The sequence below is a fragment of the Morus notabilis genome, unplaced genomic scaffold (assembly GCF_000414095.1).
Source record: "Morus notabilis unplaced genomic scaffold, ASM41409v2 Scaffold104, whole genome shotgun sequence".
NCBI lineage: Eukaryota > Viridiplantae > Streptophyta > Magnoliopsida > Rosales > Moraceae > Morus > Morus notabilis.
The window spans coordinates 98,942-119,476 of NW_010367119.1; the positions used below are offsets into that span (position 1 = coordinate 98,942).

Below are 20,535 nucleotides of genomic sequence, written 5' to 3' on the forward strand. Positions count from 1 at the left end.
ATTTTGAGGGATTAGTTTGTAATGATTTTATTTTAGACCCAATAATGAAAGCAATGAGGGGAGGAATTATGTTCGCATTTTATGTTTTTTGGAAGTCTGGGCTCCTCAAAATTCAATTTGAAGGTTAAAGTTTCCTTATGCAAATTGTACTCATCTTTTTATAAAATTTAGAGAAAATTGTAGAACTTATTTTTAGAGTGTATGAGTCTGAATTTTTACCTATTATTCTTGATTAATATCATTTTATTAGTATAGTTATTTAACTAAAAAGTATAAATCTTAACCCATACACTTAAGGTATTTTTCTTCTTTTCCCTTATATTTATTTAAGATATGAGTTCTTATCACAAGAAGATAAAATAAGGGGGTTGAAACTCGATGGCCATATTGCGCCAATTAAAAATCCTCATCGGTTCCTTTTTTTGTAATTGTTCTGGTTTTTTTGTGAACTTTTTGATTTCCTGTGATCTTTATGTTTGAATTCATACATTTGAATGAGATCTAAATATTTTGGTGGGTTTTGTGGATCTTTTTTAAGTTTTTGGTGATAAAAACAACAATAGTGCAGTCGGCAATCCCAGGTGGTGGCCGTGGCGGGCGTCCACCCATGACCATGAAGTGTCATACTAAGCTATTGATAGTTTACGACCGACGACCACAAAGTATCGAGTAGATCAACTGTAACATCTGATTAAATTAATTGAGATTAATTAATCAAATTCAGTGGTTAGTGTTAATTAATTTAGATTAGTAAAAAAATTTCAGTTATAATTATCACGTAAAGGACATTTTCCTTTAAAAATAATTCTTTTGAAATTGACATTATTGTTCCTCGAGCGGTAGCTAATTTTTTGAAATAGAAATAATAAATCATTCTATACTCTATTTAAATTGGGCTTTAAAAGCTAATTATCCCGTTCACTTCGTGGCTTACACTCGAGTATGCCCAACTCAAATTTGTTTTTGGGTTGAAATATGTGTTCGCTTACCCAAACTCGAGTTTGAACTTCGAGTAATAAATCGAATAGGTTACTTTACCCACCCCTCAAACTCGCATTACTCGAGTTATTTTCTACAGTGCAGATTCCTCTCTTCTAACATTTCTTCCAGTTGGATTTCTGCTGCCTCACGAGAAAGCTTCCGCTCTGCTCTGTAAAAAGCTTGCAGATTCCCCTCAATAAGACCAACAATTCAAGCTACGAACCTGGCAGCACTCCATTCCCACAAGCGTGTTCTTCTTGGACAGCTGTAAAATCGCTTCATCCACCAAATACCCACCCTCGGTGAACTTGCTCGCAGGTACATCCCGTATAAACCCAGCCCATATCGGCAATCTTGGGGAATCCCGATCCCTATATTCCTTTGTCAGCCGTCTCCTTTAGTGATTCAACACGGGAGAAATTAATTCCACGCGAGTGAACCGACTTCCTCCGTTGGCCGTGCTCCTGCGTCGATGTAGCGCCAAACGCCGTCTCCGACTTCCAAAGCGTGCTCCTAGGAATAGAGCTTTCCGTTGTCGGTGCCGGTATCCATATCTTCAACGACGTCCATCACAGTTGCGTTTGGGGGTTGTCGAAGCAGATCAACCATTGTCCTTTACCGGATCAAACACAGTAAGACCTTTTCTATACTGATTTACACTTCCATTTACTGCCAACTCTTCTCATCGTCATTTTTATTGGGTTTCTCTGATTTGGATGTTGTTTACACTAAAGTACAGCATGTTCATTTTAAATTCTTGAAATGAAGTTGTATGATTGCGGTTGCATAATTTTGTGTAGTTGTTTGAGTTATTAGAAGCTCTTCATACGAAGTTTTGATAATCGAAATTAATACAATGGTATGAAGCATGTTTTGTTGTTTGAATACTTTGGCAAATCTTGAGATGCAAATTTCCTTCCCGACATACAGTAATTACTTGCTATAAGACATATGTTTGCCAACAACTTACACAGAAACAGAACTTTGAGCAAAAACACGTTAGTAAGCAATTAAAAGCAACTCAAGTTCACCGAGTCTTTGAGGGATGTGAGGAAGAGAGTGTAGTAGCCTGGGATTAAATAAAATTTTGGATAGCTCTATAGATTCACAAAGACTAGAACTACTATTAAAAGGAAACAGATCATTTAGAATTCGGACAAAGGGCAGTGACTACACAAACAAAATTCAAGTGCCTTAGTTTGAGCACTCCTTGATCTTTCCCTTGCCTCGTCCATGCCATTATTGAAACCCTCAACATCCACTAGTAAGCCCCTTTCCTCTGCCATTAACTGCAGGAAAATTCGGCGGTTAGGAGCATCCTACAGCCAGGATAGGATTTTTACTTGGCATTAAGTTATCCACTTCATTAGACCTTTTCTTTAGCACTAACTTCAAATTTCCAACTTCCCACATCTATGTTTATATGTATATGTAATCAGTTAGTAAGCAATTAAACTGTTAGTTTAAACAATTATCCAGATTGGGGGGAAATTTTCAATTGCATATATTAAAGGCCCAGCAATGTGTTGAAGGGCTTCATAGATATTGTACCATAAATATTTTATCAAAGAGAGTTTGGAACAGCCGCAGACCAGTTGACTCATTAGTAATCATCATTCATATATATATTGCTAGAAATACCACCCATAAGCTCCATGCAATATTGCATTGTGCTTGCCACGTGATCTCCATCTATCAAATACACGGGAAAGGTATTTGTCTTGATGATTCGCTTGAGTATATTCAAGATATTCTTTATTTTTTTCTTTAGTACTTTCCATATAGTAAGAAAATGATGAGAAATAAGCATTAGAGATATCTAAAGGCGTCTCCACCCTTTGGTGGTATTTTTTGGAAGTATGGAAACATTACTCGTTGTAGTGTGTTGTGTTATATTAGATGCCAAGAGGGAGACCCGACGATGAGTCGACTCTTCACTGGACAGAAAGGCAGAAAGAGGAGTTGCTTATCTGTTGCTTACAATCGTAATGCGAACGGACGAAAGCCCGATTCTAAAACATGGGAGGATTGGGCGAAAGAACTTCAAGAGTTTTTCAAGGATCAAGTGACTCCGGCCAAAGTACAGCAGATGAAAGTCCGTCTGAAAGTCAAGTTTGATCATTAGCTAATGTTACGCAATAACACAGGACTTGGTTGGGACCCCGTAATCGGTGCTGTGACGTGCACGGATGAATATTGGGAAGATTTTGCCAAGGTAAATGACTAAACTCGCTCTTCCAAGGGTGGTTAGGTCTAGCATCAGGCATGCATACGCTTTGGTTAAGTTTGTTTGCTTATTCTCATGCAGAATAAGAAATGGGCAAAGTCGGCCAAGAATCAGCATCTTAAAAACTTTGACTTGTATTATGAGGCCTTTGGTGGTAGGATGGCAAGTGGGGTTTTGGAGAAGGGATTGGATAACCATACAAACATAGAGGTGGGTACAATCCCCGTCTCCGACGAAGAAGGGGCGACATCCATTGAAGGTGGCAGCGATGATGGCTTTGTTACCACCATGCGGGCTGGTTTGAACAATGCAGCAAGAGGTCTCAACATTGCCTCGTCCTCGAAAGCCATCGGTAAGAAACCAACGAAGTCCTCACGAAGGGTAACAGGTGATCCTGCAGTGAGGGAATTAATTGGGCGGCTTGTCTCGTCTATAGAAAGCAAGCATAGTAGTCGTAGCAAAAGCTCCAGTGCCAATTAGATTGGGGCTACTAATGCTCTCATGGACCGGTGCCAGGAAATAATAAAGGAAATGGTGCTTGATGACGAAACCGCAGTCACATTTTTGGAGAACATTGCCTGGTACCCAAATATGCAACAACTTTTCGTGAAGATGACGGAGAGTCAGCGTACCTTCTTCGTGACAAGAACAATCAATACGTCGGGGACTCAAACACATGCACCTTTCTCATATCCGAACAACCCTATGGGGACATAGTTTATGTCGCCACAATTTTCCAACTTCATGTCACAACCCACCAATTATATGCAACCACCACCCTTTGGACAACAACCTTCCAACAATATGCAACGGCTGTCGGCCTTTGGGGGACAACACCCTGTCCCACCATTTCCTAATATTCTCCAAAACTACAATCCCCAACAACCGCCCACATACACTCCCCAAACACCGTACTACATGCCCCACTTTTCACCGCCACCGGGCCACTTTGGTGGCGATGGAAGTCCGGACCAGCTTTGAGTTTCCATCAATCACTTTGTTTCCATCATGGCTAATGTTGTGTTGATCATGGCTATTGAGTTGTATTGCGGATAATAGTTTTTATTATTGAGTTGTATTGCGGATAATAGTTTTTATTATTGAGTTGTATTGCGGATAATAGTTTTTATTATTGAGTTGTGCGGATAATAGTTTTTATTATTGAGTTGTATTGCGGATAATAGTTTTTATTATTGAGTTGTATTGCGGATAATAGTTTTTATTGAGTTGTATTGCGGATAATAGTTTTTATTCAAGGATTCAACTTTATCATGCATTTATGTGTATATGAACTTTACTTGCAGCTGCAATGACCTTTTCATATATATTATTTTATTATGACTTTTTTGCATGTAGCAATGTGGAATGCAGGGCCATCAAATCATGTTCCCCAAAACGATGATAGTGATGACTCGGACGATGAATATGAGATTACGGCAGTAGCAGTTGTTTTGTGGTATTACTACACATATATGGAAAGACCACTACCTCAACGGCAGTAGCAGTTGTTTTGTGGTATTACTACACATATATGGAAAGATCACTACCTCAACCAAAGCATACTTTCACACTCATAGGTGCAATGCGTGTCCAATACTTACTTGATGGACATGAGGACATTATTAGGTCAAAAATTAGAATGGGCAGTGATTATTTTAAGCGTCTTAGTTTGTTGCTTGAGCTTAAAGGGCTTTTAAGACCGACTAGGAATATGAATGTGGACGAGCAACTTTTTATTTTCCTCTACATTGTTTGTCAAAGTTCAAATAACAGGGAGTCACAAGATCAATGGCAGCATTCAGGTGCTACCATTTTAAAGTATTTCCACGCAGTTTTGACGGCGTTATATGAGCTATGTTTTGACTTCCTCAAACCACCAAACTTTAACATAATCAATCCCGTCATAGCCGCACATGGAAACAAGTACCTGCCATGGTTTCAAGTTTAGTGCCTCAACTTACTATTCTATTTGCCGTTTATATGCCGAGGTGTTGTTGCTTATGTTACTTAGTTACTATGTAGAATTGTGTTAGCGCTCTTGATGGTACTCACGTACCATGTGTTCCACCACCTTCAAGTGCTGAAGCATGGAGAAATAGGAAGGGGTTCTACTCTCAAAATGTGTTAGGGGTCTGCTCGTTCGACATGAGGTTTACCTACATGTTGGCTGGATGGGAGGGCTCTGCCCATGATGCACGTGTGCTTGCATCCGCAATGGATACATCGAAAAAAAAACTTCCCGACTCCACCAGAAGGTATGTTTACGCTTGGTCTTTACTTAGTTTTTCATTACTACACGTTTGTGCTTACATGTGGAACTAATATATTCATGTAATGTCTTCTAACTCACACCGCAGGTAAATATTACCTCGTCGACTCTGGGTATGCAAACAATGATTGTTTCTTGGTGCCGTACCGGGGGAGCACTTACCACCTTCAAGAGTTTCGGGGCAAGGCGTGGTCGGCCCCAAACTGAGCGTGAGTTGTTCAATTACACCCATTCTTCCTTAAGGAATTGTATTGAGCGCACATTCGGCATGTGGAAAGCCAGGTTCCGTATTCTTAAGTGCATTAATAACTACCCGATAGATACACAAATAACCATTCCACTTGTTTGTGATATTCTACACAATTTCATACATATGTACAACCACAATGATGATCTACTCACTCAGTACATGAGGGATGCCATTCCGGTTGTAGAAATTGATCCACTCAACGCAGATCAAGATGTGAATCAGAATCACAATCCGGATTAAGGAACCCAACAACATCATAACCGTCCGCAACGATGACAAATGAATATATTGAGGGACGAAGTAACCAGTATTATGTGGGCTGCATTCGAAAATAATCGCCATCGATAGATTATTACAATGGGTTTCTTTATAATGGGTTTGTTGCCTTTATAATGGATAGATTATAAAGTGTTTGTATTTATATATGTATATATGTCTATATATATATATTTATGAAGAACAAATGATTTTGTGTTAATTGGGTGAATGTTCACGTTGAGAACACAAGTGCATGCCAATGTTAGGTTGTAATTGGAGTTTGACCTTTGTGCAAGTAAACACAATACTTAAGTTTCAAATGTTAAATCAGTCCACACCTAAACACTAAACTCCAAATTTTAAATTAAACTCAAATTTTTTACAACTCAAATCTTATTTTTTTAACTCAAATCATAAATTTGAGTTCATGAAGTGAACGAGCCCTTAAGAGTGTGACTTGAGTGTAGTTTTTGAGTTGAATTTGAGTTATAACTTGAGTTGAAGTTGTAACTTGAGTTTGTGTTTAGTTGTGTACATTTGAGTTATGGTTTGAGATAAGAATCTTTTTTTAAGTTTGTGTTTGAGTGAGTCAAAACTTAAATTTGTATTTAGATAGTATTTTAATAAAAACTCAATGGTGATGAAAAATTTTAATAGGGTATATGGGTGGAGTTTTATTCGTCTTTTCGTTGTCAACGCATAGAAAAAAAATCATCTTAATCAGGATTAAAATGAAAAAGTTATAGAATTTTTAAGAATAGAAAAAATATTGTTCAGTAATTTGAGCTCGAGTTTCTGAACTCGAGTTGAAGGGGACACTTGAACTCGAGTTTTAGTCACAAACTTGAGTTCAAACTTAAAAGAACATGAACTTGAATAAAATTGGAACTCAAGTTACTTTTTTTTTTTAATTTCTTGGGCAGCCGAACACACCCTAAATTTGTACAGAAAGTCCAAGCCTATTTTCCTTTCTTTTTTTTCCTTTTTCTTTCTACTTTCTCCTTCTCCCCTCTCTCCCTCCCACGTACACACACACACTCTCTCTCAACGCCGGCCACCTACCACCAATGAGATTTCGGTGTCGTTTTGCGACACCGTCCACACCATCAGAAAGCTCTCGATGAGCTGGACTCGTTGACATGCTGCACAACCTCCATCTCCGCGGAAAACAGCCGCAATCACCGGTGAAATGTCTGAAAACTACCGAAACTTCTCGCCATCATAACTTTGTCGTCCGACCTCCGATCGAAGTGATTCCGGCCGCCGTTTTTGACACCGCCAATATCAATGGACTTAGAGAAGAACGCTGAGCAAAACCCCTATAACAATTTCACGGTCCCGCCGCCGTTTACCGGAAAACGGAGCCGCCACCGCCGTCTGCGGAGATAAGGGGTGGTTATGATGATCCAACCGTTGGATCATCGCGATTTTGGTGTCTAAATGCGCAGAAGATCACGGGTAATGAAAGCCCTCAACCAATTTTGAGATTCGACAGTCAGAGAATTAAAATCAAAGTCACCAGATTTTACCGACATTTTTGGGTTTGATCAGAGTAGATAGAGGCTGAATTGGGTAAAATTTACAGCACCATTGAACTCAGAATGGTTGATTTAAGGGGGGTAAGACCTAAGTCCGTCACAAAAATATGCTCCGGCAACCTCCACCGTCGCTGCCGCCAGTTGCCGGATTCCGGCGTATCTCAGTTCTTGAGGTTCCTGATGTTCGATTGTAGATCTGAGACCATATCCTGGTTTATTTTGACGTGCTGAACGCAACGGTGACCTCCGTTTGTGCCAATTTGACCCCGTTGAAAAGTCTATCGAACTGTGCACGCAGATCGAGGTGAACCGAGTTGAGGTTTAGAGCGAGCCGTGAAGCTTCAAGAATAGACGGTTGGACAACGTGAAGTTATCTGTAAATTAAATTGTCAAGATGTAGGATATTTTGTCCATATCTTTGTTAGCCTTACTTTAAATGGTTTTGGCCAATGAAAATGTTTTAGAACAAATCATGTTTAAAGAAAAATGCTTTTAAAGAAAATAACATGAATAATGCTATTAAATTTTTCAATGATTTTGAAAATGAGATTTTAAAGAGTATCATTTCTTAAAATGAAATATTTTAAGAAATGGTGGTCTCAGAGATCGGGATATGAGAATCGTATCCTTTGGGACAGTCCTCGAAACCCGTACGGTCTACTTCTTGCTCAGTGGTGTTATGGCTCTGCATATTTTCATTATATAGATATTTTACTACTACTACTACATGAGTATTTCCTTTTCTTAAAAAGGATGATCGGTTCCTGGTGTATGTCTTCGGACTATGAGTACTTTTATTTATAATGTTTTATAAAATCATATTTTACTGGGTCTTCAGTTCATTTTTTTTCTTGTTTCAAATGTTTTAAATCCCTCTCTAGAGTTAGCGGTTTAGATTTACAGCATGGTGAGTTGATGCTAATGGATTGAAGGCGCGAGATTCAAAATGGTTAGTTTGTATCGAATTTATAGTTTTAATTCTGAGATGTACTGTATTTCTGTATATAAATTGTATTGGTCGATATTGTCCCAGAGTTGTACTATTTTTCTTGGACTTTATAGACTGTTTTAAATATTATTTGTAAAATAAAGTCTCCGGAGTAAACTATATTGATATTTATGTATTTATTTTTATAATTTTTGCTAAACAACTCAATTTCATTAAATTAAATTTTAAATTAAATCTCAATAATTACGGTCTCATCTTTAAAGTCGTGACACCAATTATCGCCGATTGTTGAAATTTTTAGTATCACATCAGAATATCTCACTCTACGTATCATGGTAGGATATTGATGGCTATCGGTTGTCGCTGGAATTTTTAATACCAAAGTGTGCTGATTCTAAGTGTAATAGAAGGACACGGGCAATCCTCAATGTACCAAGTTTTTATCATCGCAGTTGGACGCCTAAAAGTATCATGATAGGATATCATGAATCAGTAATGGCTAATTTTGGTATCTTAGTATGACACTATTAAGGATATATTTGGAATTTTTGGTATGGTAGTAGGTGTCTGTGTAAGATCATTTTTCTTTAATATTGCGGTATTTCTCTCAAGTGCATTTCTCTTGAGTGCTCGTTCTAGTCTTGTTTTTACATCTCTTCAACTTTTCTCTATTTAGCCACCACATACGTCACCATGTCGCTCAAAAAAAGGGTTATGTTATTTTCGTAATGTAATTTTCAATGAAATAGAATCTTCTTCCTTTTTTTTTTCTTTTTTTAAATTATGATTGTGTGAATTAAAAAATAATAATAATAAGTCCACCATATTGTTAAAACCAACATGGTGGACTTTGTTTCACATGATTATGATGTGAACATCAATTTATGCACGTATATTAATCCTTCCTACCATTACAACAACAAATGTGCACAAATGATTTGTTACCCTTTTATCTATAGATGAGCAAGGAATGCCTATTTTCCAACTCCTTTTCCTAAAGGAATTAGGAGTTCTCGTTTCATTGAACGACAAAAGAGAACCTAAAAAAAATTAAAAAAACAAAAACAAAAATAAAAGTAGTCCCTATATTTTGGGTTGGTCCCAGTCTATGGATGTATCATCAAAGGCATCTTCTAAACGCCGAAGCCTGCTCTGCTGAGACAGCCTGCTCATCACTGCAAGACCTGAAAAAAAAAAAAAAAAAAAAAAAAAACCCAATATTTGATGAGAATTTGGATTAAAAAAGCATACAAGTTTCTATGACAGGAACAAGCTTGAACAAATTGATTTTGGACACCAAATTGAACAAGCTTTCTATACAACTCTTCAAGATGTGAATAATAAAGATGTGCTTAAACATCTAGGAAGACAATGGGCAAATTATTGGTTATGAAAGTCTCTTAATATGTCTAATCTTTCATAGGAAAATCCTTTATGTCCAAATGAAAACATGAAGGCCTGAAACTTGGAAAGTAATTACCAAGTCAGCATTTGTGGATCCTTTTGCTTTTCTTTGTTATTTATTTATTTTTTATTTGGTGTTTAATCCATGGAATGCACTACACGTGCATAGTGATTAAAGATGTACCTTCAACTATTCTGTAGAGAGATGACCACCGCCTATCTCTTGGAACCTGAAAATAATTTAGTGTTTCATCTATATCCTGGTCATGTTTTCCCTCCAGAACTCCTTGCAGCGTTAGGATCGCATCCTTTGTTTTCGTCAAGATATTGTTCTTGTCGTTAATATCTGATCGTTGAAGTTCATTCTGTGAAGCGGCAAGGGAAACAGCCAGTGCATACTGATCAGCATCGCTCCAGCGGGATGATGCTAGCCATCTCCTCTGGCCAACCAGTTGCATGGTGCCTTCACCATCTGTTTTGTTTTGTTTGTCCACCAGCACCAAGCCGCGCAAGTACTCAGCATTTGCAGGCCCCGTACTTTGAACCATTCTAGAGAACGCACTTTCTTCATTCAACAAGAGTTCTTCCGGTGTATCATATTCTAAAACCTGAAAAGGTAAGGTTGAGAATCCTCAATCCACATTTGATTCACTTGGAACCAAACGAAGAGTTACAAACTTGACTTGCCTTGCAAGAAAGTGATGAATGTTGAGGAATTAGAAAGGCATTATGGGCATACCTGACCAGCATCAAGAACAAGAATCCGATCACTGTCATTGATGGTGTTCAATCTGTGAGCAATAATTAACATCGTGCATGATTTGAATTCATCACGAATAGTTTTTTGGATAAGAACATCGGTTGCAACATCAACGGCCGATGTTGCTTCGTCAAGAACAAGTATCATGATGGTGTTCAATCTGTGAGCAATAATTAACATCGTGCATGATTTGAATTCATCACGAATAGTTTTTTGGATAAGAGCATCGGTTGCAACATCAACGGCCGATGTTGCTTCGTCAAGAACAAGTATCTTTGATCTCCGTAGCAATGCTCTTGCAAGACTTATTAGTTGCCTTTGTCCAACACTGAAATTCTCTCCTCCCTCAAGAACCTTGACACGTAGAGACAATTTAAATTTGTTTTTAGCAAATTTTCATCTTTCCCATCTTTATTGTGAGGTAGTTTAACAAAAGAAATTCAGTTCAGTTTCTCTTATCACTTCCATAAATTTCAAGCTAATAACTACATTCAGAAACTTCTGTGGGCTCCTTATTTATCCATGTACAACACATTTCAAATTGATCGAATGACGAGTCTAAAGTGACACGGTTTTTCTTTCAAGTATTTGCCTAATAAAAAATAGTGAGAAAATTTCCAACAAGGAATTCCAGCGATGTTAGATATTTAGTCAATGTATTCGTAAAAAGCAGCGAATCAAAACATCCTCACAAAACTCAATTATGACAGCTCAAGGGTGTACCTCTGCATCCAGACCAAGAGGGTTTCTTCTAATAACATCTTTAAGATGTGCTCTCTCTAATGCCTCCCAAAGATCAGGATCATTATGCTCAGAAAAAGGATCGAGATTAAAGCGTACAGTTCCTACATAAAAAAGAGTACTGTATATTTAGAAAGAAATGGCATGCTAATCAGTTCATGCAAGCAATGTTCTCAGTTTTAGAATTTAGCTTACTTAATCGGTTATATGGATGCTTTTTTATTTTTTTTTATTTTTTATTTTTTTTGTACAAGAATTTATATGCATGTATGTATGTTGTAATAGTGCTTTTAGATGGCTTAAATTTGTTATTTGCTACACAAATTATGTACAACTATGTGTATCTGCATGTAGGGATCTGCACACATTCAACCATATATATATATTTCAGGTAATGAAAGTGAGAATACTCAGATATGCAAGTTAAACTGATCAACATTTCTATCAAAAATAAGTTAAAACTTATCGAAATCTCTTTTCAAATGGCATACCTGAAAAAAGGACAGGTGATTGCGGTATGATACTAAGGACTTTTCTCAAATCTGTCAATCCAAATTTGGAAACATTGCAACCATCAATCAATATTCTTCCTTTCTCCATTTCAATGATTCGAAACAATGCATTAAGCATGCTAGATTTTCCTGCACCAGTCCTTCCAACTATTCCAATCTTTTCACTTGGAGAGATTTCGAAGGACAATCCATGCAGAACTGGAGGAAGTCCAGGCCTGTAACGCAGGACGACACCCTCAAATTGAATAGTTCCAGACGCAGGCCACCCTGGTGGGGGACGGTTGTTCTCAATTATTTCTGGAGCCTCAGAAAGCAAATCAATATATGTGCCAACTCGCTCAACAGAATTTAAACTATTTTCGGCCCTACTTGCTTGTCTAAGTACACCACTCATCAAATTTGTGATGTTTAGTGTATAACATAGGAGTAGACCCATTGTGGACGCGAATTCCACTTGGGTGTCTGCTCTTCCATTCTGCAAAACAGCAAAGCTTGCTGTTAACCAAATCATGAGACCTCCTAATGTTTCCAATCTTATTGAGAGCCACCGGTTCGAACTAAGGTTTGCAAGGGTGAATCTGATATTATTGTCCATGGACTTCCCATTTATGGAAGCCATCCGATCATATGCCTTGTATGCGCGAATGCTTGACAAACCATTTAGTGCTTCTCCAAATTGTGCATAAACTGGAGATCTTGTAATGAAATCCATACGCTTTACTTCACGGGCTGTGCTCTATATGCATATGCATCATGATAGTCAATAGAAATTTTTATGGTATAAAATCAAATACACACACATGCTTTTACAGTAGAAGCGTTCCTTTCATCTTTTGATTTACTTACTTTAACATCATCAATTTGTTTCATAACATTTTGAAATTTTAGGTTTGGTGTCCTCAGCACCTTTCAGTGAGGAAAATTTCAATAGTGTCTAAATTGGGATAAAAAGTGAGAATGGAAAATGATAAACAATATCAAAATTACCTGATAGTGCAAATAGGCTACATAGAACAAGATCATAAGTGGCATGATGGCCCAGAGGGATATTGTGCTCACAATTCCTATGAGCACAAAAGTTGAAAGGAGCTGCCACATCTGGTTCAAAAACATATTCATAAGATTCGCAACATTCCGATCTATATCACTGACATCCTTCGCAAATCTATTGATTATCCGTCCGGTTGGATTTGTGTGGAAGAAAACCATTGGAGCTCTTAGTAAAGAGCGCAACATTGTGTCATATAATCTTTTGGCCGCACGAAGACTAGATGTGATTAACCAAAAAGAGTTTGCCAGTGTCACAGTGACCTGAAACAAACATAAGAAACACCAGCTTTCAAACCATGTGATAATTGCATATTATAATGAATAACTATGTTTCTACTATTATAGCATGCGTACATTTTGGAAACATGTGTCAATCTCACGTTTACTTACCCACATTGATTCTGAAATGGGGCGAGATAGCGTGAGCCCCACCATAAATTTGAAAATTAAGGAAGGCCCTTACCAGATTGGGACTCCAATCTTCATAGTAATATTAAACTACTATTTCACCCTTGATTTATTTGCAAGTTTTGGACAAAAATTTTCTACTCGTGAGTAGGTAACTGTTGTACAACAGTTGTGGAGATTCTGTATAATTTTGATTTCCAGAGTATACTTGAAAATCTATCAAGACGTGAATCTACTTAGGAATAGATAAACTTCAAATAAATCACTGAAAGTCTAATTACAAAAAGTAACGATATGCTTTTTAGAGAGAGTTGAAACTTGTAGAAGTAAGAATGATCGGGATTATATGTTACAATGATAGACACACCTGGCCAAATGAAAGAAGCGCATATACGACAATGTAGAATGTAGGTTTATAATTTTTTGAACTGCTTTGTTCTGTCCAAAAACTTAACTATGTGCTACTTGAAACTCGAAGAACTTCTGTTAGTAAATAGAAACTAAACAGAATCATGACCACCGATAGGCCTCCTAGTGCATTTTTGTACCTGCAAACAGAACCAATGCCTGAATTCCCAAGATATCATATTTAGGCAAATTGACAATTCCATGACGAAAGATATAGCTTCTTTCTTTTGATACTTCTATCAAATAAGGCTAAAAAAAATGTAATAAGCAATTTTATTAAGCCATTATGACATTTGAAACTAACTTAGAAGTTAACATTGCATTCTTTAAAAAAAAAGGTAACAATTTTATGTTTAAGGACGGAGAGACTAATAGGTGAATAGATCATAGACCAGAGGGTATGCCACAGAATTTACAATAGATGTAAATAACATGTAAGTCCACCAAAATCGAAAATGAAAACTAAAGTAATGTTATTCCTTGTTACCTCAACAAGACATTCCAACTAACAACACCCGTTTCCCGTTCCTCTTGCTTGATTAGAACAGACTTCCCCAGTTTTCCTTTTTTTGAATTGGTTGCATCTGCGAGTGATTCATTTACCACCCCGTTAGAAGCTGGCGTTGACCTTTTTTCAGTGCAATTTTCGGTTTCAATCAACTCTTCTACATCTTCTTCCATTTTCCCTGCATTTTCCATCAGTTTCTGGAACAACTTTCCATTCTTAGCCAGCTCCTCATAGGTTCCCTCCTCTTGAACCATACCATCACAGACTACAACAACACTGTCCACTTGTGGAAGAAAATGTAGCTGGTTTGTGACTAGTAACCTGGTTTTCCCTTGTAACTCTTGCTTGATACAATTGTTAAAAACCTGGAGAAAAAGTTGGATTACATAATTAAAAGTGAATTTGGAGGAAGAATGACTTTTCTTCAATATATTTTAGAGGGTGATACAACACATATATATACAAGAGTATGTTCTACAGGAAAGGGAAACTAGCCTACGAAAAAGGAAACTAGAAACTAACATCCCTAAAAATCTACTATACATCATAATCTTGTTAACTTCCCAAAGTAATCGGGAAATATAACAAGTCAATCATTCCAAATATGGAATGATTGATATTCGGTAATAACCAAATATTCCTACACTCCCCCTCAAGCTAGAATGTAAATATTTGTCATTCCAAGCTTGTTCACCAGGTCTTCAAAGTTCGGTTTGTGAAGACTTTTTGTCAAGATATCAGCAGTCTGTTCCTTGGTTGGGATGTACGTCATGCAGAAGCTCACATTGTCAATTTTTTCCTTGATAAAATGACGATCCACCTCTACATGTTTCATTCGATCGTGATGAACTGGATTGTGGGCAATGCTGACAGCTGCCTTGTTGTCACAATAGAGCTTTATAGGAGAATTACTAAAGATCTTTAGTTCTTTTAGTAGTCTTCTAAGCCAAATCCCCTCACATACACCGTGTGCTAGTGCCCAAAATTCTGCCTCTGCACTGCTCCTTGCTACCACTGGTTGTTTTTTGCTTCTCCATGTCACTAAATTGCCCCAAACATAAGTGCAATATCCTGATAATCTTCTGTCTACTGAAGAGCCTGCCTAGTCAGCATCCGTATAAACTTCTACAGCCTTGTGATCTCCCTCTTTGAAGACCAATCCCCTTCCAGGAGTATTTTTCAAATACCTCAGAATCCTAAAGACTACTTCGAGGTGTCTTTCTTTGGGTGAGTGCATAAATTGACTAACAACACTTACCGCAAAGGCTATATCAGGACGGGTATGTGACAGGTAGATGAGCTTGCCTACTAGTCGATGATACTGCTCCTGATCAATCTCCTTCCCGCCTTCAAGTCCCAGCTTGGCATTAGGCTCCATAGGTGTCTCAGCTGGTTTGCATCCCAACATGTCTGTCTCTTGAAGAAGGTCAAGTACATACTTTCTTTAAGAAACAACAATTCTAGAACTGCTCATGGCAACTTCCATACCCAAGAAATACTTGAGGGCACCTGGATCCTTTAATTCAAATTTACTAGAGAGATACCCTTTTAATGATTCTAACTCAGTTTGGTCGTCTCCAGTAATAATTATATCATCTACATACACTATAAGGATTGCTTTTTTACCATCCTTAGAGTGTTTGTAGAAGATAGTGTGATCAGATTGTGCTTGTGTAAAGCCCCATTCCTTCACAGCTTGAGTAAATTTCTCAAACCACTCCCTCGGAGACTGCTTCAAGCCATACAGTGATTTTCTCAGCTTACACACTAAGTTCCCTTTCTTCTCAAACCCTGGCGGAGGATCCATATACACTTCTTCATGCAAATCCCCATTTAAAAATGCATTTTTTACATCCAGTTGCTGGCCAATCAAGGTTAGCAGCCAGAGATAAGAGTACCCTTACGGAGTTGAGTTTGGCAACGGGGGCAAATGTTTCCTTGTAGTCTATACCATAAGCTTGAGTGAAGCCTTTGGCAACCAACCTTGCTTTGTAACGGTTGACACTCCCATCTGCATTAAACTTGACTGTAAACACCCATTTGCATCCCACAGTTTTTTTCTTGCTAGGCAACTCCACAATCTCCCACGTACCGTTTTTTTCCAAGGCTCCCATTTCTTCTTGAACTGCTAATCTCCACTTCGGGTCTGTAAGAGCCTCCTTAATATCTTTTTGTATCTTAACATTTGTCGGAGCAGTAGTGAAGGCTGAAAAATTGGGAGACAATTTCTCATATGAGATAAATTTTGAAATTGGATGCTGTGTGCATGATCTTGTACCTTTCCTGAGAGCAATAGGCTGATCCAGATCTTTGTCGTTACTCAATTCTACATCAACAGGACTACTAGTAGGCTCGGAACTTGGGAGAGTGACCGGTTCATACGTCTGACCTTGTTAGGCATCAGGCTTGCTACTACCTTGAGAACGAATCCTGCGTGAATAAACAAGCAACTGGGGGTTTTGGGAGTTATGAGAGTTATCTCCCACTGAGTTATTTCTCCCTGTTTCCAATATTTTTCCTTGGTCAAGTTGCGGCATAATATGCTCGGTTAGACTAGGTAAAGTAGGCGGTGGTAAGGGCATGGGTGTTTGAAGATCAAATTCTTCCCAAGATCCATCTTCTTCTAGAATCTCCCCCTGAAGATGGGACACAGGGAAATACGGTTGAGTTTCATGAAAGGTAACATCCATTGACACATACATACGACGAAGAGAAGGTGAGTAGCATTTATACCCACGCTGTGTGGATGAGTACCCAATGAAAACTCACTTGGTTGCTTTTGGGTCAAGTTTTGAACGATCTCGAGAGTGAACATGAACAAATGGAATGCAACCGAAGATTTTAAGGGGAACAAAGGAGAAAGATCGAAACATCGGGTAGGTTTGTAAAAGAACAGACATAGGGATTTGAAATTGGAGGATTTTTGATGGCATACAATTTATAAGATGAGAGGCTGTTAAGATGGCTTCTCCCCAGAGATATTTTGGAACATGCATTGTGAACATTAGGGCTCTAGCAACTTCAATTAGATGACGATTTTTTCTTTCCCCACGTGTTGGGCTTTCCAGTTTCTATCAAAAGATCAGTCACATACTTCCGTTGGGATAGAAAGATGCATTGTCTAGAGTATGCCATCTCAATCCCTAGGAAATATTTCAATTTCCCAAGTTCCTTTATCTCGAATTATTGAATCAATCTTCTCTTCAAGTCACCTTTCTCCTTCTCATCATTCCCGGTCACGATAATATCATCAACATACACAAGTAAGGCAGTCACTCCCCCTGAGGCCGAATGCTTGAAGAACAACGTGTGATCACCTTGACTTTGCCTATAACCTGAATCTGTCATTACCTTAGCAAATCTGCCAAACCATGCTCTAGGGGACTGTTATAGCCCATATAGAGCCTTTTTAAGCTTGTAGACTTTGTCACTGGTTTTATTCCCCTCAAACCCTGGCGGGATGCTCATATATATCTCCCCATCCAAGTCTCCATGGAGAAAGGTATTTTTCACATCATATTGTAGCAATGGCCAGTCAAAGTGGGCTGCTAATGACACTAAAGTCCTCATAGTATTCATTTTTGCCACCGAAGCGAATGTCTCCTGATAATCTACCCCATAAGTCTGAGTGTACCCTTTCGTAACTAACCTTGCTTCATATCTCTCAAGAGTTCCATCAGCCTTATACTTCAATGCAAATACCCACTTGCAATCAACTATGTTCTTTCCTTGTGGTCTCTCAACTCTCTCCCATGTTTGATTCTTTTCCAGAGCCTCTAATTCCTCTCTCATAGCATTCCTCCACTCATCCTCCAATAATGCCTCTGAAAGTGTGTTGGGTGTGGAGATTGTGTTTAGGCTAGCCATAAACCTCTGGTGGGAAGATGATAGGTGTTTAGGTGAGACATAATGGGAAAGAGGGTAAAGTGGCCTCTTGGAGCATTCTCGGGATTTTTTCCTGATGGCAATGGGCAAATGAGAGTCATCTGCCAAACCTTCAACTGTTTTAGTGTCTAGGAGTGAATCTGTACTCACCATGCCTTTATTCTCAGGACTCGGGTTGATCTCTTGGACTTGTGTCAGGTTTGGGGCTTTTGCCCTTCTCGTATACACCTGAGAAAATCTTGGATGAACCTCAGTAACTTGACTGGACACAGGCTCTTAGGGTTGACAAGTAGGATCGGTTTCTGTGTTGAAAGACTCGGCGGTTTCTGTGTTGGAAGACTCGGCAGTTTCAGTGTTGGAAGACTCGGGCTCTTGGGAAGGACTTGATGGAATGACTGGAGTGATGGCTAAAGGGGAATGAGAGGTAGATGGAAGATCAAGTGGCTCAAAAAACTCAAATGACTTAGACCAAGTACCATCTTCACGGTTAGTTGTCTCCCCCGGAAGATGGGACTTAGAAAAATAAGATTTGTTTTCAAAGAAGGTAACATCAGCTGAGATATATAATTTTCTTGATGGAGGATGATAGCATTTGTACCCCTTTTGTGTGGATGAATAGACAACAAAAATACATTTGGTTGCACGGGGGTCTAACTTCCCTCTGTTTGGGCGGTGGACATGTACGAAGGCTGTACATCTAAATATCCTGGGTATATGGCCATTTGAGGTTCTAAAGTGAGGGTAGTGGGTATTAAGAATTGCCATAGGACTCTTGTTGTCAAGTACACGGGAAGGTAATCTATTTATCATGTGTGTGGCTGTTAAGACGGCTTCCCCCCAGTAGGATTTAGGCATGTTCCCATGAAACAACAAGGCTCTAGTGACATTTAATAGGTGCCCATTTTTCCTCTCAACTATCCCATTCTGTTGGGGTGTATCCACACAAGAAGAAGTGTGAATAATTCCTTCCTTTTAAAAATAGGGTGATAAAACCTGGTTGAAATAATCCCTAGCATGGTTTGACCTAAAGGTTTTTATTTTCACCCCAAATTGGTTTTGGATCATGGAGTGAAAGCTGGGAATAATATGACTGACATCAGATTTTTGTTTAAGTAAAAACAGCCAGGTTACACGTGTGCAATCATCAATTAATGAGACAAACCAACGAGTCCCTGATACATTAGGAATAGTAGATGGACCCCAAATATCACTATGGATCAATTGAAAAGGAAAAACGCTTCTTTTATTACTGATAGAAAAAGGAACACGCGTATGTTTTGCTAGTTCACAAACATCGCAATGAAACTCAGAAACATCTATTCCTATGAACAATTGTGGAATCCTCTCGTTTGGTCGGTTTTCTATTCTATTATTGTGCTTTCAATTATTGCTGAGATGCAGGTGTAGGAAAAGATAAAGTAACGTTTTTTTTTTTTTTTTTTTTTTGGCTAAGGAAAAGACAAAAGTTTCTAGACATAAATGGAGAAATGAATGGTCAAGATTTATTTCATATGGAGCTTGTTTCATTTACAATTAGAGGAGCATTCTAAATGCCAAATTAGTGGGAAATGATAAATTTTAGTATTTGAGAAGTGAAATTATTGGCTAATTACTTTTTTGGACTAATTTTGATATAAGCTTTATTTGGTGCAAAATTTGGCAAAAACAGAACATATGCTGAATTTTGATGTATGATTGCTTTTAATTGATATTATATATATGTATATAATATATATAATATTATATATGTACATTCTTTTATTGATATACTGACATGTTAGTTTAATCACTATAACATTATCATTTTTGAATTATATAAAGTTAAAAGTGTATTTGACAAATTTCAAAACTTAAGTTATAACAATATATCCCATTTGAAATAGCATTTTTAAGAATTAGAACACAAAATAAAATATCGTAAATATGTTATTTTCACACTTTTTAATGAGGTATTGGCATAGACATTTGTGTTGGCACTTTGGAATGGTTTGTTTAGCAAGGACAATAAGTTAAGCGGGAAAAATAGTTTTGTAGACTAAGACATAAAGTCCAAGGCTCATCTTGATAGTTCCTTACGCTGCTAAACATTTTCTAAGCATCCCAAAAAAAAAAAAAAAAACCAACGACCAGAGAAATAGTAGTGAGAATCACATGAAATCAGGAATAACACGACAAGAACATAAGAATCAGTAGCATCTATCACAACTCAGTATTCTTACACGACAAGAACATAAGAATCAGTAGCATCTATCACAACTCGGCATTCTTACACGACAAGAACATAAGAATCAGTAGCATCTATCACAACTCAGTATTCTTACACGACAAGAACATAAGAATCAGTAGCATCTATCACAACTCGGCATCCTTATATGCGTAACAGAATA

General features: G+C 37.9%; 1 protein-coding gene across 1 annotated transcript; it reads right to left on the reverse strand.

Annotated features, from left to right (window-relative positions):
* Positions 1–9,555: 9,555 nt before the first annotated feature.
* Positions 9,556–15,671, reverse strand: LOC21393244 (ABC transporter C family member 2). Its single transcript, XM_024174666.1, is given in 11 exon segments — positions 9,556–9,656; positions 10,061–10,484; positions 10,616–10,757; positions 10,887–10,990; positions 11,360–11,481; positions 11,869–12,625; positions 12,877–13,200; positions 13,715–13,895; positions 14,243–14,628; positions 14,958–15,365; positions 15,522–15,671. Coding segments are annotated over 11 exon segments (3,099 nt in total).
* Between the last annotated feature and the right edge of the window lie 4,864 nt (positions 15,672–20,535).